The following is a 22,830-nucleotide window of genomic DNA, read 5'->3' on the forward strand; positions in this document are numbered from 1 at the left end:
CATTTTAGATAACGTTTTCATTTTCATATTTACATTTTCTCCACTCTTGTAAAAAAAAAAGTGCACTTTTATTTTTTTTTTCTACTGAGAGCTCTTCTTAAGATGGTGTCCTTGTGTAAAATAATGTAACTTTATGTTTCATAGAGATTTTTATAAACGTCAGGACATGTGGTCTTACTGTGAACTACAAATGAACAGAAGTCACATTACAGCAGTGTTTCTCAACCCTGATCCTGCATATTCTACTGCATATTAACACTGTTCTGCATATTCTACTGCATATTAACACTGTTCTGCATATTCTTCTGCATATTAACACTGTTCTGTATATTCTTCTGCATATTAACACTGTTCTGCAGATATTCTTATGATTTTAGCCGATCTGATTCAGGAGTTTAGGGATAAGCAGTTTATCAGAGCTGTGTGTGGATGAAACTGGTGAAACCGGAGAAACTGCTCACTTACAAGAAGCTGCAGTTCCTCATCCAACCACTAGTCAGAGCTGCAGCAGCAGCACAAGCCCCGCTCTCTTCACTCAGTCACAGCTACAGCCCAGCCACGGGCTACAGAGCTCAGCTCAGCCAGTCTGGAGCGTTTTTTTTTTTTACACGTTTTTTTTTTATTCATCTGTGTAGGAAAAGGTTTTAAAAACGGATAATACAGCTCTCTACAGTTCACCTTTCAGCCAAAGCAGCTAACAGCAGCAGTTGTTACGGAGGCACTGCTCGGATTACATTATAAACAGGTCAGTTAGCGCGCTGCTAACCTCATGATGTTTATAACTACGGAGTTTAGTGGACACACCATGGCCGCAAGGTTAGACTGTTGAAGGCTACTGAAGACTATTAAAGGCTATTGGAGGTTATTGAAAGGGTTATTGGAGCAGAAATCAGTAAAGGCTGGTTAGAGAAGTGATTCACCTCCTCGTCCTTTACTGCGGTGAAACTGCGACTAGCGCTGTCACAGTGATTATGTTGTTGTTTATTTAACGTCATTAAAACTGATTTTGTCAGGTATTGTCTTATAAATATTTACACAGAACTTATATCTCTCCTAAAAAGCGTTTATTTTGGTCAGTAACATTCATGTTTATTTACTAGCAGCGTAAATTACCAGTGTTTGCTTTGGTGTGGATGTAATTAGGGGAATCTGTACCAGCCAGGTTTGCCAGGCACCTGTGTGGCATTAATGTGGCATTTGGCCCCGCCCAAGATCGGTATCGGCGATCGGCCCATCGTGGTGAAAGACGACCGGCGATCGGAATCGGCCCCAAAAACACTGATCGGTTCAGGAGGTGTAAAAAAGGAGGTGAATTTTGGCAGTGCATCTGCGATTCTTTTGCTCTCTGCCCGTTTCTTTCGTTTAGCACAACCACTTTCATAACTCCGCTTCATTTTCACTGTGACAGCTGTCACTCTAGGTGAAAATCAAGATCAGGTGAAAATCTAGGTGAAATGAAGATCAGGTGGAAAACACAATTTTAGTTCAGTGATCAGGGTTAAGAAACTGCTTTAAACTACAAACATAAAGTACTGTACTAAATTCTGACTATCCACTACATCTGGCTTCTAGCTAATTAGCTATATTCATTTTCTCCTGTAATCCTAAACTAATAACGACAGTGAAATATGTGAAATAGTGATTAGCTGATCAGGTACAGGGCAAGTTGAACATTACATATATAGTTTATTTATTTTCTAAAACCTTGACTCCCTATCTAGCTAATTCCAAACTCAAGCTAACTCACTAACACAGCTGCAGTTTATTAATCACAGTGGGTTTAATCTGTGTGCTGATACAAGAAGTGTATTTTTAACCAGCTATCAGAAACATATCATCACAGTTTACGTGTTTAGCCTACCGTTATCTTTTTTTGAGAAAAAGCTCCGTATATCCAGATCTGTTTTTAAATCAGCTGAAGCTGCTGCGTCTGATCCCGCTGCTAAATCTCACAGCAAGGGAGGGGCTTCCCCCGCTCCTCCGCGCGCCGCAAAAACAGCAAGCTGATTGGCTGTTTCTACTGAGAGGCGGGACTTAATACCTAAACCGGCTCTATTTATTTATTTATTTATTTTATTTATATATATATATATATATATATATTTTTTTTTTTATAGAGCCACGCTACGCCGGATTTCCGGCGCGGCGCCGGAACGCTATCACCCCTGCATACATAATCATACATTAATTTATGGGCCAGACATATGAATGACATATGGGATAAAATATGTATTTCACATACATGACCATGCATCATTTTTGGTCAGATTATGCATAGGTGACTATAAACCGTATTTTTATATTTTTTCAGTTAATTATTATTGTTTTTAACTTGCCATTGCTATGCTGCTATTTACATGTTTTTTTTAACATTCAAGCAGATTGTTTAATGTTCCCAATAAAAACTTAAGGAAATATCATTAAAAACATGAAAGCATACAAAAACGAATGTTGGTCAGCGCATGCGCAGTGTCGTAAAGAAGCACATATCGATGGGTTGCATAACTCGACTAATATTATATTAATATTAAAGCTATCAAATTTATGGCATATTAATTTATAGAGTTATGCAGTAAACAAAACATATATATATATATATTTTTTATAACTTCTTAAGCTCCAAGCCTAATTTCCACCTGAAAATACATACCCAATTTTTTAAGCTTTTTATACTAATATTAAATTATTCAGAGAATTTTAATTTTATCAATTAATATTACAAAATAACTGAAAACACTTAAAATATACAATTGAACAAGAAAAAAATATATAGGTGCTTTTCAGATTTTCTTATTGTTAATTTTAAAATGAAATATTTATATGTGTGATTATATAAGTGTTTTACAGTTCACCATGTAAAATTATAAACTGCTTTCACCGGTTAGATATTATAGTGATCTGCTCCTGGGATATTCCTTTCTTTCTCCAAAGGACTGGAAACTTTATAAGAACAAAAACTACTAATTTTATAACTTATTTTGCAGTAAATAGTGTGTTTCTGTATTCTTTATATCTGCCCAGTAACAGTGTGGGGTTACAGACCCCGCCCCCGCTCTGCCTCCGCCTTCACGTCTTTCTTCAGAGAAGACTAGATTCTGCGTGCATTATGTAATGTGCATTAACGAGCTGTAAACCCAGGCAAACCTTTAAATAAAGCGTTAATTCATTATTATTAGCACTACTTTGAGGATTACTGTAGAATGGACTGATGGATTTACTTATTTGGAGCGATTTTGAAGCAGCAGGGAAAGGTAAGCGCTGATGGGGCATATTGTGTGTGTATATATTGAGCCTATAATTAAGTTATTCATAAACACAGCCAGATATTAATTATGATATTTTTCTGGCCCGCGGGTGGGCCAGGGCGCGTTAAGGCGATAAAGTAGAAGCGTCAGTGTTGCCTATGTTGTAGAAAAGAAAATGAAAGGTGGGTCAACACCCACCTCTCGTCCGGGGTACAACTCCCCTGCGTGTTCGTTTGATAGAGAGAGTCAGACAGGTGGAGTGAAGTTGAAAGCAAACCAAGTATTTATTACAAAGTACTGAATATTCAGGAGAACCCACACATGAAAGACCGTCTAACAGCCGTCCCAGTATAAGTTCTGACCCCCCTCTGATCTGACTCCATGTTTATACCCCAAATGACGTGAAACCTGCTGATGAGGCGTTGCTAAAATCATCTCATGTTAGTATGCATATTTTCACGTGTTAGTGTTCAAGTTTCACAGGTCTGACCGGACCACTAGTGTTTGGCCTTGATTGTGTCCAGCCGGACAGTGTGGTATTGTTTTAAGAATTGACTGGGTCCAGTCAGACAGTGTGATATTAGACAGTGCCGCACTCCCTATGTGCGCGTGTCCTTCTCCCGCTTTGGTATGTGAAGAACTTTGCACGCACAGAGAGAAAGGCCGCACTGTTCGTCCCGAAGTCTCCTTTGTATCAATTTAGTTCATGCAGAGTGCACTAGCTGATGATTGATGGCCGTTAGTCAGAGACATGCAGTGAACGAAATGCTTCAAGCATGAGCTACACAAGTCACACAATGAATTTCATATGTTATATGGTAATGTGTTAGTAGCGCGTGGTTAGTCCGCCATATAATAGGTCCTATGTGTTAGTAAACGCCTTATGTATCATGTGGGTTAATTTGTCACAATAAGGTCTGTGTTAGTCACATGCCTGATCAAACAATGTTTTACTATATATGTAAAGAATATATTGTGATTATTGGTTAGTCTTCTATATAAATGCGTGTAAAATACACTGTGAGTAATAAAAATGATGAAATATAATGTGAGTATTGGTTAATGCATATAAACTACAAGGTTTCACACAATGATTATGTAATTATAGATACTAAGATAAGTAATCGTGATTGTAAGATATTTGTCAATACATCCAAGGTAGAATAAGTTTCTTCATAAGTTTCTCCACACCTACTAACAACGCTCTCTTAGCTCAGCTTGAAACTCACACGGAGCTAAAAGTGAGATGGATTTTTACTTTTTGAACCTAGATCACCCCCCTCTACACCTAAACTCATAAAATTAAAAGCTCACACGCGCTCTTCAAACGAACTTACAACACTGAATCATAGCCTAGACCTAGCAAGCTAACCTCGGCATGTATTGGCCTGTACCACAGCAAACATTACAAATTCACCATCACTAGGATCAACATATAACTGTAGGAAACGTTCAGTTTACCTCAATTTGCTGTTTCTGATTAGATGGTGAATTTCTGAAATCTCGTGGTGTTGAGCTGCTGCATCCGAAAAGAGGTAGTTCTTTACATCCAAACATTCCGAAGCTCCTCGCTGCAGCTGGAGACGCATAACCAACTTTCTCACTGGCGCACTTCTGGAGTTTAGCGTGTCACTACCCGATCTGTGCCCCCGGCCCGATTTGTGCCGCGCATGCGCACTGCAAACTGAGTGAGATGAGCAGGGGAACAGATCGGGTAGGTAATGCCAAGGTGTACTTCCGCCCACACTGTTGCAAACAGTTTGTACACCTTGGTGTCAGAATTAAGGCTTTTAAGTTTTACAGAGTTGTAAATAGTACATTTTCATTAAATTCAGCATTCACGCCATCATGCAACAAAGGAACGGGCAAGGAAAGTGAGTGAGTGTGTGTGTGTTGAGAGGGATGGGGGTTCGCTCTCATGCTTTCTCTGAGAGTAAAATAAAATGATTAATTAATAATTATTATTAATTATAAATTATATGTCTGGTTGATGTTTGTATTTTGTTTGTAATTTATCTCCCACTCTATATAGATTACATAAAGGAAAACTAATAAAATGCGAAGGAGTTTAGACTTGGTATATGAAAAAATAAATAAATAAAAACACCGCAGGCTTATACATTTTAACATATTATTTTCCAAATATAATTAGCTTAAACACCTATCAGTCTATCTAGAATTCAGAAAACGGAAGTTAAGCTTGATCAGCGATCTCACAGCGCCGAAAACTGTTGACAGCCGTGGCTGCCCGATCTGTGCAACCCTGCCCATTTTGCAGTGCGCATGCGCGGCACAAATCAGGCAGGGGGCACAGATCGGGTAGTGACATAGCGTGACGTGCAGGTCATGCGTTAAATACAGACCAATAGAGGGTCTGAATGCTACATGTTTATACTTGTTATCCAACCACAAGCTTTCCGGATGGCGCGATTTATCTGTGTGTTTTTTTATGTTGCCGGAATGAAATTAGGCTATTTTATCCGTGCGCCGTATTTATTTATTTATTATTTTTTTAAATTCAGGCAGTGTTTTTTCCCAGCATTTTTTTACTCAGTAACGAGGGAGTTTTCTAATGTAACGAAGTAGATTACTTGTGTCAAAATGTAGTTGAGTAAAAGTAAAATTACCTATTTTAAAAACTACTCTAAAAATTACAAATTACTCATAAAATCTACTTAATTACAGTAACGTGAGTAAATGTAATTTGTTACTTTCCACCTCTGTATATATGACATAAATGTCAAAATAAGTATTTTACATATATAACAATACATAATTTATGGGTCAGTCATATATGTGACACGTATAACAAAATATGGATTTCCCATACATAACCATACATCATTTATGGGTCAGACATATATATGACATAAAGGTCAAAATATGTATTTTACATACATAACCAAACATAATTTATGGGACAGAAATATAGGTCAAAATATGTCATTTACACACATAACCATACATAATTTATGGGTCAGTCATATATGTGACATATAGAACAAAATATGTATTTCACGTACATAACCAAACATAATTTATGGGTCAGATATATATGTGACATATATGACAACATATGTATTTCACATACATAACCATACATAATTTATGGACAAGGCATATATGCCCATATATGAAATTGTTCCAATTTTTAATAGGTTTCATATATGTTGGACATATATTGTTCATATATGTTTTTCTTTCTATGATCATATATATTATATATGCCAAACTCATATATGTGCATATATCACATTTCCGCATAGGCAAGGTCACGGAGGAGGGCACCTTAGACAGTTCCCCAATAAACTGGTTCTGGCTGGTCTTGATCAAACGTTGTCTCTCAATTCATTTCTCTTACACATACAGTTTGGCTAACAACCGTCCGGTCTTAACGATCAGGCGCTAACGGCCAGATTTTGCAAGGTAATGACAGTTAAAATAGAGAAGTCAGTGGGGCAAGCTTTATGTGAAGTCAAGTTGCCTACCATAGCATCACACCTCAATTCATAATGCATTTGATTATACTTCATTTACTTTATAAGTATTGAGCTTATAGTAATGGAATTGATTATACTTCCTTAACTTGATTAGTATTAATTATAGTAAAGTATTGATCATAGTAAAAGTTTAAAGCATATTTCAAACATTCCATACTTCATTAGGAGCAACTGCCCGCAAGTCGTCATTAACAGATGAGCATACCAAAATGTCTGCAAGAAAAGATCTTGATCTCCCATTCTGTAAAAGGGGTACATCATTAGAAATGTCTTTTAACAGTACAATGCATCTCTCTACAAGCTGGTTTTAGATGTTCTGACCAGCTATACACCAGTTACCAGATACAGACCAGTTACAAGCTGGTTTTAGATATCTGACCAGCTATGAACCAGTTACCAGGTACAGACCAGCTACAAGCTGGTTTTAGATATTCTGACCAGCTATACACCAGTTACCAGTTACAAACCAGCTACAAGCTGGTTTTAGATGTTCTGACCAGCTATACACCAGTTACCAGTTACAAACCAGTTACAAACTGGTTTTAGATGTTCTGACCAGCTATACACCAGTTACCAGTTACAAACCAGTTACAAACTGGTTTTAGATGTTCTGACCAGCTTTACACCAGTTACCAGATACAGACCAGTTACAAGCTGGTTTTAGATATCTGACCAGCTATGAACCAGTTACCAGGTACAGACCAGTTACAAGCTGGTTTTAGATATCTGACCAGCTATGAACCAGTTACCAGGTACAGACCAGCTACAAGCTGGTTTTAGATGTTCTGACCAGCTATACACCAGTTACCAGTTACAAACCAGCTACCATGTTCCAATACACAGCTTAAGCTGGTATGAGCTGTTTTTCCAGTAGGGTAGGCTGCCTGACTGGTGAGTTTTTGTGTGTACTTAATGTTTTGGCTGCTCTGGCGTACTGTCGTCATACAAATGAGTGATATTTGTTGAACGGCTGTACTTGTAGGAAAATGAAGCATTGATTGTTGGGTCTATTGTATATTTTTGTGGTTTGTATTTGTGGGCTGTTTATGTGGTATTAAGTTCATTTTTGTGTGTATTAAGTTCATATAACTCAGTCAAGGCAGAGAATATGTATTGTAATGTATATCTATATGTCACCTGATGAGCGGCCGGGGGGGTGGTGCTGTGTGCGGGTTGGGGTTGGGGGGGGGGTTGGGTGGATTTGCAGAAAGGGTACCCACTATATTCACTGCACACCACTGTGTAAAGCACACTACTGACTAACATTTTGATTTAATCTGATTGAAGTTACGGAAATCGAATGAGCCTTTGATTTAAATGATTTTCTTATATTTTCAATATGAATTTGAGTCCAGCGCCCCATTGGTTTATGATTTTGGTTTCCTTTGACTGGTTTGTAAGTTTGTTTGTAACTAACTGAAAAAATATATATCACTAAAGATTTCAAAGTTAAAGATGTTTGAACATTTCAGTTCAATGTGTGATTTAAGTGTTCCCTTTATTTATTGAGAAGTTTTTAGTAGGTTAATTGTAGGATTCTTAAAGCCACGCCCATCACATATCAAAGTAACCCTTTCAGTTATAATTCCTATGAATTTCATAATACAGACACGCCCACCTGCTATCCTGTCTGTGACTACATAAAGGGTCAAATGTAAGAAAGCTGTGTCACATTTGGTGAACTTACAGCACTTGCTGCAAATCTACAAACAAGAAAGAGCTGCTGAATATTTTCTAATCTGCATCAGGTGAGTAATTTAATGAGTTACATAAACCTATGCAATATTTGCAGTATTTAGATTTATTATTTTGTTGGTATATTTCACTGTGTATTGATATATAATTAGATGTAATTACATGTTACAGTTTGAACATTATATAACCTTATATGAACAACATATCAATGATGCAACAATAGTATCTAAATACATTTAATAGACTGTTAAAAGACTTTTATTCAACTGTGCAAAAAAATATTTTTTTTTTCACTTGAGAATGTCCGAGTTTATATCTATTAAAGTTAACCTGCAGTCACCAAATATGTAAAAGGTATATTACACCAAACTGTTAAAGATGCTGCTGAATCCAATATGTAACTGAACTTTAATACATTTTTGTTGAACTTTAATTTAGTATTAATAATAATTACTAAATAATTAAAATCTACTTAATAGCAACAATGGCCAGCAAATCTAGTTAATGTCATGCATGTATAAACAGCACACCTTGGTGATATTCACTTCAGTATCAGATACTACACTACTACTGCTATAAAGATGTTTTCAGTAAGTTACACACTCTCAGCCAATATCTTATTGACCATCTAAAAATAATTCAGGTAGTGTATTTATTTCTAGAAGGATGTAACCATAACATACTTTCTCTTTGATATTTTACTGCAGAAGAATCATGAGTAAATACAACATTCAAGTCTTCACTGGTGATTATTTGGGTTCTGGCACCTCCAACAGAATCTACATCAATTTAATTGGCAAAATCGGTTCCAGTGGACAGCATTGGATCAAAACTCTGACAGGCCTTTGGGCTGGATCTGTAAGTTTTCTGGTTTCTGATTCTGGTATTGTGTGTTTCCATTAAAGAAAGACTGACATGAAGTGAACTGAAAATTTGATCAATCTTAGCGAATAACAGACAGCACATTATAAAAAGAGAAAGTTCTGCAAGTGTTTCCCAAAAATCGTCAAAAAGTTAAAAGAACATCTTTGTTTACACCTCTCTTGAAACAAATATTGATTCAGTATTTATTCACTATTCTGCCTTAAAAAAACGTAAATTATAAAATGCACATTGTTGGAATTAATATCATTATACATATTCTGAAATTCAAATAAAAAAAGTGTATAGTTACGCATTGTAAAATATCCGTAACATATGACTACATGAATAAACAAAAAAAATCTATATGATGCTACAATCTGATTAAAGAACATAAAACTGCTACAACATGCCAAAAATTATTTGGTGTATCAATGATTACTCTGTCACTCTAACATCCAGTCTATAGGCTCGAAAAGAAATGTCACAACCTTGCTTACATGAGGAAGAATGGCCCACACCTGATGTAAAGAATGTTAGAAATATGCTTTAAACATTTTTTTATATTCAATAACTTTACTATAATTAATATTAATCAAGTTAATGAAGTATAATTAAATGCATTACTATAATCCCAATACTAACCACGTTAATGAAGTATAATTAAATGCATTGCTATAAGAGTGTGATACTATGGTAGGCAACAGGGTTTGACATAAAGCTTGAGGCCAGCTAAAGGAAAGGTGTTGACATGTTACCGGCAGAGCGGAGGAAGGCAGCTGAGACAGTTCTCTAAAATAGGTCTCTGTCTTAACTATCAGTTATTTGCAGTATCTGGCCGTTAGCGTTCAGGCCCAGAACCGTTGTGAGGCAAAGAGGATTGAGTCCTACTGTATTTGTAAGAGGGATTTCGACAGACAAACTTCTGATGAAGACCAGCCAGAACCAGTTTTTTGGGGAACTGACCAAGGTGCCTTCCTCCGTGAGCCTGAGGTGGGGTTTGCCTATAAATGCTTATGTCTGTGAAATAATCTTTGATCTTCTTCTCTTGAACTCATTGTGAGTGGAAGTCGTTCCCAGAGCTCTGTTTTAATAAATTGTTAATTTGCTGAAGATCAAGCATCCTGTGTCTCTATAACTTATCTCTACTTCGGGCTTCCATCAAAAGAATCCAGGGGAACGCACTGGAGACGGCGCAGAGGGTAGTGCGGTTTTCCCAACAAGAAAAACAACACTTCCTTAAATATAAAATAAAAATCTTGTTGGAAGAGTGTAAAAATGTAAATAGATTTTTCTCCAAAGCCAGAGGAAGCCCAACAAAGACATAACATTGCCAACATTCTCAGTAGATGCACTACACTAAATAGAATAGAATAGAATAGAATTAACCATGGAAATTACCGTGCTTTTTGATCTGAAACATGTAGTTTTCTCCCTCAAAATTTACGTTCTGTGGCGCTTAACTGAACTACAAGCAGAATCCACTTTGAGTAGTACTTAAGAGCAAGTGCGTAGGAGCGGGTTTGATATTGGGAGGTACACATTTGCTAATATGAATCAAAGCCCACCCTATAGTGTCTTAGAACAACATTTGTGGAATTACTTTTAATCACAAATAAACCACTTTTTCAGAAATTCTGTATATTTTTAGTTACATCCAAGTAAAGGTCACTTTACAACCAAAACATTTTACTCCATATTATATTTACTGTTGTTAAAATAAAATGATGTGTGCAATGCCTGAATTATATACATATATGACAAAAAAACAAATGAGTTATCACCTAATATTTAAAACAATATAACAGATTTGGTTATTATTATTATTATTATTATTATTATGTTTTGGTATATCAATTCTGTTGTATATTTGTAAATTTACATTTACTCCACTCTTTAAAAAAAAAAAAAACTTTGGTCCTTTTATTTTTTCTACTGAAAGCACTTCTTACAATGGTGTCCTTTTATTTAAAGAATGTAATTCTCCTCTCTCCTTTCGCTCGTACTCTTAAGTTCTCTGCCTCTCCTACCCGTCTAAACTTTGTGTAGATTGTGTAGATTCATTGTAGATCAAATTTGGCAACCCAAGGTAGCTTCGCATCTGGGGAGGGGCTGGGCAGGCTAGTCTCTGTGGTGTTTTGAAATTGGACTGATGTAGCTATTTCACACGCTCGCTCTCAGCTCCTACATAATGTACCTTTAAAGTATGTGGTTGTATGATGTGTCTAATACATTGCTGCATATACATAATGATTGATTTATGGTCCATAGGGGGCTAAGGGATTTTCTCATGTCATTTTTTTATTAGCTGATCCGTTGGATCCTGTGGAAAACCATTTAAGGGCAGTGATCAGGGTTAAGAAACTTATTTAAACTACCAGCATAAAGTATTGTACTACTCGCTGCAACTCGCTGACTCCTCCGCGCTCCACAAAACCAGCAAGCTGATTGGCTGTTTCTCTTGAAAGCTGGGACTTTCTCCTTGAACCAGCTCCATGATTGGCGCTAAGAGATTTCCCATTCACTCAGCGGTGAGTGGCCTGCCTCCTCATTAATAGTACAGCTGAACTGAGCGATGCCCCTGTTCTGCGCTATCATTTTTGGGGGCGACCAATCCACATGAACCTGCAAATTAACCACAAACCCGACCCACACATTATTCTTTAATGAATTTCTTTTTGAATTAGTTGCTAATTAGTTAAAACTTTATTTTAGTTAATTTATAAAATAAATAATTACAATAACTATAATATATATTTCCTAATTATAAAGTATGTAATTATTTACTTTCTGTCACCCCTTCTCTGAAGGGTTAGAAGGACCTAACTGCACACCACTGCTTGGATGTAACTAATAATAAACAGAAGTACAGAAAAAAAGGTTTATTTGTGATTAAAAGTAATTCCACAAATGTTGTTCTAAATCTCTATAGGATTGGTCGGCAATAGGTGGCCCGCGGACCAGATGTGGCCGGAAAGCGTAAAACATCTGGCCCGCGAGGCTGTTTAAACTATAATGAACGATAATTAAAAAAAAAAAATAGAAACGCCTCTCTGACGAACTTTAGTTAACACGCCTCCTTGTCTCTCTGTTGCGCTCGGGGTGACTTTAGTTTCTGCACGTTCTTGTTTTTTCACCCGTTCTCGAGCTCCCTTTCTTATTATAAGGTGATTTTTTTCCCAGCTGTAACTTAGTTCATTAGCCGGTGATGCGGTAGTGTATTGGATCGCGGCACTTGATGACGGGTTTGATCCCCGCGAGAGGAGTTTATTTATTTATTTTATCCTTTCTTGGAAAAGATAGATGAGCTGGGTAGTTCTCCTCTATATCAGGTATTTTCACTTGTTAGAATTCTCTTGATAAAATGTATTTGAACTGTTTATCCCATCAGGAGCAACTCATCTCGGTACATTGCAAATCAGATATAGGTGATCTCTTACTGGTTGAACTGGAAGCAAAGCCAGTGGCCCTGGGACTGATTGATGATGATTGGTTCTGCTCCAAAATTATTGTAACAACACCTGAAGGAGTCAGTAAGCTTTTCCCATGCTATTGCTGGATGAGCAGCAACAAGAGGCTCTCTCTCCGAGAAGCTGTAGGTTTGTACAGATTCTGATATTTCAATTACCAGAGAGTTTAACAATGCACTGAATAATCACAAAGCACCATTTAAAAGGGCATCAAATACGCTAGGCAAAAATATTCAATTATCAATGATAAAATGATACTGCAAAGATAAGTTTATTTGTTGCCATAAATATAATTACATAAACTTTTGATTCCAGCCAAATTAGGAACCAAGGACACAGCTCCTGAACTTCTTGCACACAGACAAGACAATCTGAAGAGGCGTCGTCAAGACTTCAGGTAAGCAAACATTTTCACACACTATGGTTTTATGTGTAGCTAAAGAAGGATGAAAAATAACTGAAACTGTTTTATAATGGAAGTATAAACATCGGTGAACATTTTTTTTCTATATCTTTGGGGATCAATATGTACATGAATTAAAAAACCTTCACAGTTCAGACTGTTCACCCAGTAAGGTGGGGTTAGGTGGGATTTTTCTTGGAAATCCAACACAACAGTGTTTGAGGTTTACTGACTTTGTGTACCTTCCATGTAACTCTCGCTTTTTAACTACGCTACTATGTAAACACAGTTCTTTCCGGGACAGTTTTAATTAAACTAATACAATTACTTAAGGACTCTTTACATCTTAGTAATGAATTAGTCATTTGTTTTTTGGACCTATTAAAACATACAGTTCCATTGAGTTCCATTGTTTTCTTTACAGTAGGAGAAGTTATGATGGGCTGCTGTTCAGCACCATTTGTTGAGTTCCTTGTCCTAGAACATCATCTAACTTTAGTAATTATCTGGTCATTTAAAGGGAAAACACAAAACTGTTTTAGAATCTGTAACAAGCTGACAATGGTCAGACAATAACAAGCTGACAATGGCTTTTAGAGCCATTATGAACACTTGCTCTTCTCAATCCAAATTAAACCTAAAAACAGCACAATGCAGTTCCAAAAGCCATGTTCTGTGCATGCATGTCTCTTATAGGTGGGGTATATATGCTGAAGGATTACCTCACATTGTGAATGCTGAGAGTCCCACTGAGTTGCCACCTGTAGTCAGATTCTCTTTCACCAAAGAAAAAGAATTCCTGTTCACCCTGGGTGCAGCGTAAGTTCTCTGTGTTTGAGTAATACATAGGTGCACTGTATGCACAGATTTGTATTCTCATTAATTCAAGAATCTTACAATGTTGTGTCTAAGTTTCAAGGAGCTGAAACTTGGAACAGAATTTAATAACAAGGACAGATGGAATAACATTGGAGAACTCTCTAGTCTGCTCTCAGAAAAGAAAAAGACAACAACAACAAGTATTTTCCTTTTCTAATATCACCAATAAATAAGTAGCAATACTAATATAAAGTAATTGCTCTGTTTAATATATTTATGCCTGTTCTTACAGAATATGTGGAGAAGAACTGGATGAGGGATGATTTCTTTGGATACCAGTTTCTTAATGGCCTGAACCCAACGATGATCAAGCGCTGTTCAGAACTACCTGAGAATTTCCCAGTCACCAATGATATGGTCAAAAGTTCTTTACCAGAGAAAAGCACATTAGAAATGGAAATTGAGGTAAAAGAACATTAAGACACCTTTTGACAATAACAGTTTGTCATACTCTACAAATGCCTCTCAAAACATTATAATCACATTGAAAAGTTTATTTATTTCAGTAATAATTTAATATATATATTAATAAGATCCATTACACACAGAATGTTCTATTTTAAGTGTTTATTTTTTAACAATGCATATATAAATAGTTTATATTTTGAGATTAAAATTGGAATCATTAATACTATGTTTTTAATCAGAAAGGAAATATCTTCCTGTGTGACTACAAGAGATTGAATGGCCTTCAGGGAAATGAGATCGACGAAAGAAAGCAGTATCTTTCTGCTCCACTCTGCTTGCTTTTCAGCACTCCCGAGAACAAACTGATGCCAATTGCCATCCAGGTGACGACAGTAAACATTCGTTCAATCATTATTTTAAAAGAGTAGTATTCCATTTTCTTCTTTTAGTTTATTCTTTTAGGCTTGAGAAATCAGAACATTTCTGACCCATGTTTTTTTTTTACAGTTGGACCAGAAGCCTGGAGCACGGAATCCCATCTTTCTACCCTCTGATAATGAGAAGGATTGGTTGTTGGCAAAGATCTTTGTCAGAGGTGCAGAGTTTAATGAACATGAGCTGAACTTCCATCTGTTGCGCACTCACCTGCTGGGAGAAGTCTTCACTATGGCAGTATTGCGCAACCTGCCTTCATGTCATCCTCTGTTTAAGGTGATTTCTTTGCTCCTAAATGTTTTACATACTGATAATGCCTGGTAACCACTTTTTAGTGTGATTGCAGTAGGCAGTCACAGTACTGTTCTTCTTAAGTCTGATTATTCTTTCCCTTATGGTTGCACATTGCTTTAGCGATGTCTGCTTGTGTACAGCTTTTTGATTGGACGTTTTTTTGAATGTTTTTTGTAAAAACTTAGTAAATCTATGCTTTTTCCCATTGAAAATGAGTAGGAAGAAATTTGAAAGCCTGTGTAAGTCACAAAAGACCAAAATCGGACAACCTATAGAACTTACCATTTTTTTCGGAAAATATATAAAGCGTATCGATTTACAGTTTTTGTACAATTGCTGTACGAATTCTCTCACACACGCATGCACGAAACCCTTTCTGTCCCCTGCTCTCCAGTACTGTGTGTGTATGGAGGATCTGCTGTATGGAGCAGATACTGATCAAAAGTTTGGACACCCCGGCACCCCAGCCAGAGCTCCAGTACTATGTGTGAATGGAGGAGCTATTGGATAAAGCAGCTATTGGTCAAAAGTTTGGACACCCCGCATGTCCAGAGCAACACCTTCGCAACCACCTATCAACCACTTAGCAAGAACATAGCAACACCGCGGACATCTTAGCAACACCTTAGCAGCCACCTGGCAACCGCTTAGCAACACCTTGGCAACTGCTTAGCAAAACCACAGCAAGCAGCCACGAATCAGCTCTGCAATCACACTCGCAGTTTCTGAAGGAACTGCAGTCTAGTTGTTGCTGTTGCTCTTATTGGATGGAAGCATGAATTCAATTCAAATTAACAAATGTTGTCACAAAACAGCTTTACAGAGATTCAGGTCCTTATGAGTAAGCACCATAGCGATAGTGGCAACAGTGCAAGGTGGTAGTGGCAACTGTGCCAACAAAAGTCATACTCATACTAAGAGTAAGAAACTTTGGGAGGATCCAAGATGCAGTAAGAGGAACCCATCCTCCTCTAGTCGACCTGCACAGAACAAGTAAATAACAGAGCAAAAACAACTGTACAGAGAGATAATGGGGAGCCAGAGGTAATGCAGGAGAAGGTTATGAGTTAGGTGATGAGCACATGCTCATCGTTAATGTCCATACAGTTTAAAGATCATTATGTACAGCTATGAAGTGTGGCAGGAGTGGATGACAGGGGCAACAGGGCACTGAAGAGTCAGGCTGGGCCACATCATGAACAGGGCATCTCAATACATAAGAAAGAGATAGATAGATAGATAGATAGATAGATAGATAGATAGATAGATAGATAGATAGATAGATAGATAGATAGATAGATAGATAGATAGATAGATAGATAGATAGATAGATAGATAGATAGATAGATAGAAAACAGAAAGAAAGGAAAGAAAAAATGTTTAATGTGTGACCTGTAAGAGAAATAGTTAAAGGGACAAAAACATAAAAAGCCTGTAATCAGAGCAGGATAGAACAGTGGTGTGTAATCAGAGAAGGTACAGAACAGTAATAATATGACTGTAGACTACAACTACAGAGAAACATTATAATCAGGAAGTTATTCAGAAGCTTGTGTAAAGAGAAATGTGTAAAGAGTCGCGATTTAAATATTGAAAGTGTGTCTGAGACCCATAGACAGTCATATGAAAAAGTTTGGGTACCCCTATTAATCTTAATTAAATCTCTGAGACAACTTTTTGTATCCTTCCCCTGAACAACTATGTTGAACAATCTTTGTTTTTAGATCATGTGAGAGCTGTTTTGATGAGCCCATGATGCCACTCTTCAGAGGAGATTCAAATAGGAGAACAACTTGCAATTGGCCACCTTAAATACCTTTTCTCATGATTGGATACACCTGGCTATGAAGTTCAAAGCTCAATGAGGTTACCAAACCAATTTTGTGCTTCAGTAAGTCAGTAAAAAGTAGTTAGGAGTATTCAAATCAATAAAATGATAAGGGTGCCCATACTTTTGCACCGGTCAAATTTTGGTTTAATGCATATTGCACATTTTCTGTTCAGTACAATAAACCTCATTTCAATGCTGAAATATTACTGTGTCCATCAGTTATTAGATATATCAAACTGAAATGGCTGTTGCAAACACCCAAATATTTAGAACTAAAAATGATTAAGATTAATAGGAGTGCCCAAACTTTTTCATATGACTGTATTAATATGGAGGCTGTTTCAAATTGGGAAAAAAAAAAAAAAAAAAAAGGAAAGCTCTTCCTCCTGCATAGTTTTTTTCTAGTATGCGGGACTGATGGTTTTGCAATATTCTGTAAATTGAAGAATGCAGTTTCAACTATACTGCATATGTGTCAAAATGATCCCTAGGTTTCTCACAGAATCTCAGATCTGAAATTTCTGATGCACATTTCTGTCCTTATTACACAGTAAATTTGCTAGTGCTGAATCAACACTAATAGTAACCCAGATTTAACAAAAACAGATTTCCTGTGTACATAAAGAAAAAAAATTAAATATATAGTTAGACTCTGCAACAGCTTCATCCACCAGGCAGTCAGACTTCTCAACGCACAGAGACAGAACTGAACATCACCCCGCCCAACACCCACCCACCCATCGCACTCACACAAACTGAACTGAACCCACACAAACTCACACCCTCTCAGCACTTAGAGGCTGAAATGTCTTTATTCCTATCAGCAATATTTGCTGCACTCTCAAAAACTCTAAACTCTCTATCTCATAACTGCTCTAATTATGTATCTTCTATATGTTACAGTATGTTACACATCTCTGCACCTTATCCTCACTACACTCTATTATACCATATCGGTATTTTAAGGTCTTGTCCTTAAATTGTCTCGTCTTTTGTATTTATTGTATTTATTGTATTTAGTGTTATAACTTTATGTTGCACTGTCGTCACTTCTGCACTTTATGTTGTTTATTGCTGTGGTTCTATGTTGCACCATGGTTCTGGAGGAACGTAATTTCATTATACTGTGTACCTGTACTCAGATGCAATGACAATAAAAGCCTCTTGACTCTTAGACCAAGAAAAACTTATATACACTTTTTTTTTAGTTCATATGCAGTTGTTCAGATCGTGTTTGTTTCGGCACCGGAGATGTTTCTAAACATTAGCTGTCATTTTTGTAACATGTTCACACACACGTTTATTAATATGAACAACAGAACATTCACTCCATCTTTCTGTTTCCTGGTTGAGCTGCTCAGATAATTATAATCATAACCTTTTTTTACACAATTGGATACAGAACAGAATATGTTAAATATAATACAAATGCAGAAAATAACACAATGAACAGTTTTTGCATATAGAGGCTTCAAATATCAACATATCTTACACAGCATAAGTGATATGGTCCTTAGAACTGACACAAATAATTCAAAAGAGTAATAATAAATATATTAAATATAAAGTAAATACAGTAAATCTAAATAAATATCACTCTTTATTTTCAAGCTCCTGGTTCCCCATGTTCGCTACAATCTCCAAATCAACATCATGGCAAGAAATCTCTTGGTTTCACCGGATGGGGTTTTCTCTCAGGTTCACAAGTTTACTTTAATTGATATTTGATTATCAGTAAAATGTAGATGACGTGTACTATTTTCATTTTTGAGGTACTGCTATTTCAAATGATTAATTTTGCTTTTCTCTGCATGTAGTACACTGCCATAGGCAACAAACCTATGACTGAATTCCTGAAAAGAGCAGCCTCTTCTCTGACATACAGCTCTCTCTGCCTGCCGGACAACATCAGGGAGAGGGGCGTGGAGAAGATTCCCAACTACTACTACAGAGATGATGGACTGGATCTGTGGAATATCATTTCCAGGTGTGCTAGCAAGAAAAACATTTAGAAGTTAATCTTAATTGTGTTTTTGAACAGCAGGGATTAAAGTGGATTTATCAATGATTCCCTTCCATACACTTCTTTCACAACAGTGACATGTGATGTTTATAGTATTTTAATGTGCAAAGCTGTGTTTAAATCATACTTGAGCATCTGTTCAGTAGTAACTTTAAAACTAATCCTGCAAAGAGTGATAAATGTGCCATTCACAGGAATTTAGAGAATTTAATGTTTTTTTCTTGTTTATTTGCTTTAATATCGATGTTCTGAACTATGTATAGAATAAGGAGCTGTTTGAGCTTCTGCCTAACAATGTGAGCACATCACAAGAAAAAAAAAAATATATATATATATAAATATATCTAACTGTCATCAAGCAAACCAAAATGAAAAACCATAGTTAAAATAGGATTTTTTAACGTAGACCAGGACCAGGGGAGACAAACGCTGGTTAGAAAACACAGGTCTATTAACAGGGTGTGGCAAATAAGAATAGTCAAAAACAGGCAGAGTCAAAACCAGAAGGGCAGCAGTAATAATAACATACCTAAGAGTAGTCAGACAGGAAGCAGAGTTCGGTACAGGGATAAGGATAAAGAGTAAACGATGCAAAACAAGGTCAGAAAACCGGGAATCAAAGACAAGATAGAACGCTTTGTACAGAGCTAGAATCTAGATCTAGATAATACACAGTAACTATGGAGCTGCACTGAGGGAGTATTTATACTGGAAAGATCAGGTGGAAACGATTAGCCATCAGTTAATAGCTGGGTGACGTAGAACGTGATCCTCAGAGCCACTGTAGTTCTGAGCCAGAGGCTGCTGGGAAACTGAGTCTTTAGGCAGAGAGGCGTGACAGGTTTGTTTATTTATTTTAATTCACAATCTAACAAAAATGTTTTTATGTAATTTAATAAGAACATTGTAGCTATTTACAATGTTAACGTTACTAATGTTAACTTGCTCAGAATCTGCTGATGTTTATGAAATAAGCACTATCCATTATGGAAAAGAGCTGCTCATGTCACTGAATTTGCTCACGTTGCATCACTCACGCTCACATCACTAAACACCTCTGGGTGTCACTGATGTTTGTTGACAATGATTGACTTCCAGCTGCTGTAATGCTTTCAATATTTGCAGTCTGCATGCCCAGGTAGAGTGTGATAACACTGTCCCATAGTGCATTGCACCAGTTGCCCACGAACATTTTAAAGCTTGCGAATCCCATGAATAAAAACGTACAAAATGTAAAAATAAAAATACAAGTAACTGATCCTATGTAATCATGTTCACTGTGTGGGAAAAAACAGGGCATCCAACAAGACAGAAAGTCCTTCTTTTCACCAAGCACACATTGAATTGTGAACTTGTATATATTTCTCTTCTACTGTAGCATGCTTTTTAAAATGACATTATTAGTTAAAGATTTTACAGCTCTTTGTTCTTTATTTCATATCTACTAGTTTTGTGCATGGAGTCCTGTCTTTTTACTACAATGATGAAGACGTACAGAAAGACAAGGAGCTACAGGCATGGATAGATGAGATAGTAGAAAACTGCTTCCAGGAGAAGAGTAAGACTGGTAAGCTTTCATTTCTTTTCTTTTCTTTTATCCTGTTTTGTAAATCTGTTTAAAACCTTTTCATTCACGTCTCTGACAGGATTTCCACAGTCTTTTGTCACTGTTGAAGAACTGTCAAAGTTTGTCACCATGGTGATCTTCACTGTGTCTGCCCAACATGCTGCAGTCAACAACGGACAGGTTTAGAAATGTTTTTTTAATTAAAAATTCATTTAATGTTTTATTTTTATTATGATTGACCTGATACTACCTCTTTTCTGTCAGTTTGATTTTGGGGCTTGGATGCCCAACTTCCCAAGCTCTCTCCAATGTCCTCCACCAACCAGAAAAGGAGACACCACAGATGACACCATTCTTAAGACTTTACCTGATGTCTCCACCACGCTTAACATAATGGCAGTTGTGTACTTGCTGAGCCGCGAGTCCTCTGATCGGGTCTGTGAATTAATTATTGAAATTAACATAAAAAATTAATTACATTACATTAAATCACATTGCATTTGACAGATGCTTTTGTCCAAAGCGAGTTACAATAGTGAAGTACAAAAGCAATAGAAGTTAAAGATAAAAACATCTTTAGATAGGGCCTAAAGGAGATCAAAGGGAAATAATGGGATAGAGGCGTAGAGGAGGAGGAGAAGGAGATGAGGTTAGAAGTGTTAAGAGAGTTGCTGCTCTTTGAAGAGCTCTGTCTTCAGGAGTTTCTTAAAGATAGTGAGAGATTCTCCTGATCTAGAAGTGGAAGGAAGTTTAATTATGAAAGCTATTGAATTAATGGATTCACACACTCTCAACATAAACGTCTTGTTGTTCTTCTGTGCGTCTTCAGTACCCACTTGGATATTTCCCCGAGGCATTATTCCGTGAGGACATACCCCTGGACCTGATTGCAAAGTTTCAAGAGGATCTGCGTGTTCTTGATAAGAAAATTGAAAAAAGGAACAAGAAGCTTGATCTTCCATACACTTACTTGAGTCCAAAGAATGTGGATAATAGCATTGCCATTTAGAGTGAACAAACTGACAGGGCATTTTTCTAGAATGCATAGCGCCCAACATGCACGAAAGAACAAGAGAAAGAAAAGAGAAAGTAAAAAATTATATAATCAAAATATATTTAGAAGGGTGATGAGCTGTTTCTTTCATTCTTTTCATTTATAGCAAAAATGCTGCAATTTAAATACTTCTGCTCTTAAAATAAAGGTTGATTCTTTAGATGATTATTTGAGTGATGCTAAGGAAGAGCCACTTGTGGTTCTATAAAGAACGATGTTTGAAACAGAGATTTGTGAGTGTAAACAACCTTTTAAAGATCTTCTACAGATTTTCACTTGATGTAAATTTTTTTAAACCAATTTTTAGTTAGTTTCACACTCTTTACAAAAGTGGTTCTTCTGTGACATCATTCAAAAAAGACTAAACTTGTAAACTTTACAGTGCATTCAGCAGATTACAAATTCTACAAATTCTATTTTCCTCAGCTATCTAAATACTAAATATCACATGACAGATGCTGAAAGGCCTGTTTTATACACATACTAATACTATCATGCAGATATTTGCATGCAACATAATTTACATATAGATTTTTTTTTCCATGCATATGTTTTTCAGGAATTAAGTGCATAATCAGGGAGAGGTACTATTAACAATTTTTAATCATTAATAGAGCTGTAGATAAGAAGCTTAATGCATTTTATAACCACATATAGAAACTGGATCAGGGTCAAACACCTCTACATTTACATTTACAGCACAGAGTCATTTCACAAGAATGGTGGTAAAGTAGCCCTTCTTTGGAGAGGAGTAAATTAGCATAAAATGCATCCTCAATATAGAATGAATTCCAGAGTCACATATTAAAAACTAATTGTTTTTAAAAGGGCAGATCTGTAACGTCTGATTGGATGGCTTCAAATTTAAAGGCCATGTCATGGTTTAAAAAATGAAAGGGTTAAAAGAGACAGGTGAGAGAGGTAGACTGAAAAGAACAAGCTGGCTTCTGTTTAGAGAACTGAAAGGAAAGGACATATTAGGAAAGAAGACACTCTGCCTGTCTGAGGCCATGATACTGCACTTATTTTACTGTACCTATATTGATCAGATACATTTAATAGTTTTGATTATTTTATGTTTACTTCCTGGTATTTGTTCTTCTTTTTGAATCAATAACATTTTTGTAGTATGATTTTCTTCTTGAAATAAATCTGATAAAAGCTA

At 36.5% G+C, this 22,830-nt stretch overlaps 1 protein-coding gene across 2 annotated transcripts in view; it reads left to right on the forward strand.

The window, feature by feature from the left end:
* LOC111190048 (polyunsaturated fatty acid lipoxygenase ALOX15B-like) overlaps window positions 1-22,830 on the forward strand; it is a 153,587-nt gene extending 130,757 nt beyond the window's left edge. The window contains exons 1-15 of one of the 2 annotated variants that reach the window (XM_049467043.1): window positions 8,399-8,493; window positions 9,148-9,298; window positions 12,693-12,900; window positions 13,087-13,168; window positions 13,871-13,993; window positions 14,087-14,193; window positions 14,286-14,458; window positions 14,701-14,844; window positions 14,969-15,172; window positions 18,633-18,719; window positions 18,839-19,008; window positions 20,493-20,611; window positions 20,691-20,791; window positions 20,876-21,046; window positions 21,441-22,830. In XM_049467043.1, the coding sequence (XP_049323000.1) occupies window positions 9,155-9,298; window positions 12,693-12,900; window positions 13,087-13,168; window positions 13,871-13,993; window positions 14,087-14,193; window positions 14,286-14,458; window positions 14,701-14,844; window positions 14,969-15,172; window positions 18,633-18,719; window positions 18,839-19,008; window positions 20,493-20,611; window positions 20,691-20,791; window positions 20,876-21,046; window positions 21,441-21,620 (2,013 nt within the window). In that variant the 5' untranslated portion in view covers window positions 8,399-8,493; window positions 9,148-9,154 and the 3' untranslated portion in view covers window positions 21,621-22,830. Of the gene's footprint in view, window positions 1-8,398; window positions 8,494-9,147; window positions 9,299-12,692; window positions 12,901-13,086; window positions 13,169-13,870; window positions 13,994-14,086; window positions 14,194-14,285; window positions 14,459-14,700; window positions 14,845-14,968; window positions 15,173-18,632; window positions 18,720-18,838; window positions 19,009-20,492; window positions 20,612-20,690; window positions 20,792-20,875; window positions 21,047-21,440 lie in introns of those variants that run through there. The other variant, XM_049467046.1, reaches the window with a different exon arrangement.

The sequence above is a fragment of the Astyanax mexicanus genome, chromosome 1, assembly GCF_023375975.1.
Source record: "Astyanax mexicanus isolate ESR-SI-001 chromosome 1, AstMex3_surface, whole genome shotgun sequence".
NCBI lineage: Eukaryota > Metazoa > Chordata > Actinopteri > Characiformes > Acestrorhamphidae > Astyanax > Astyanax mexicanus.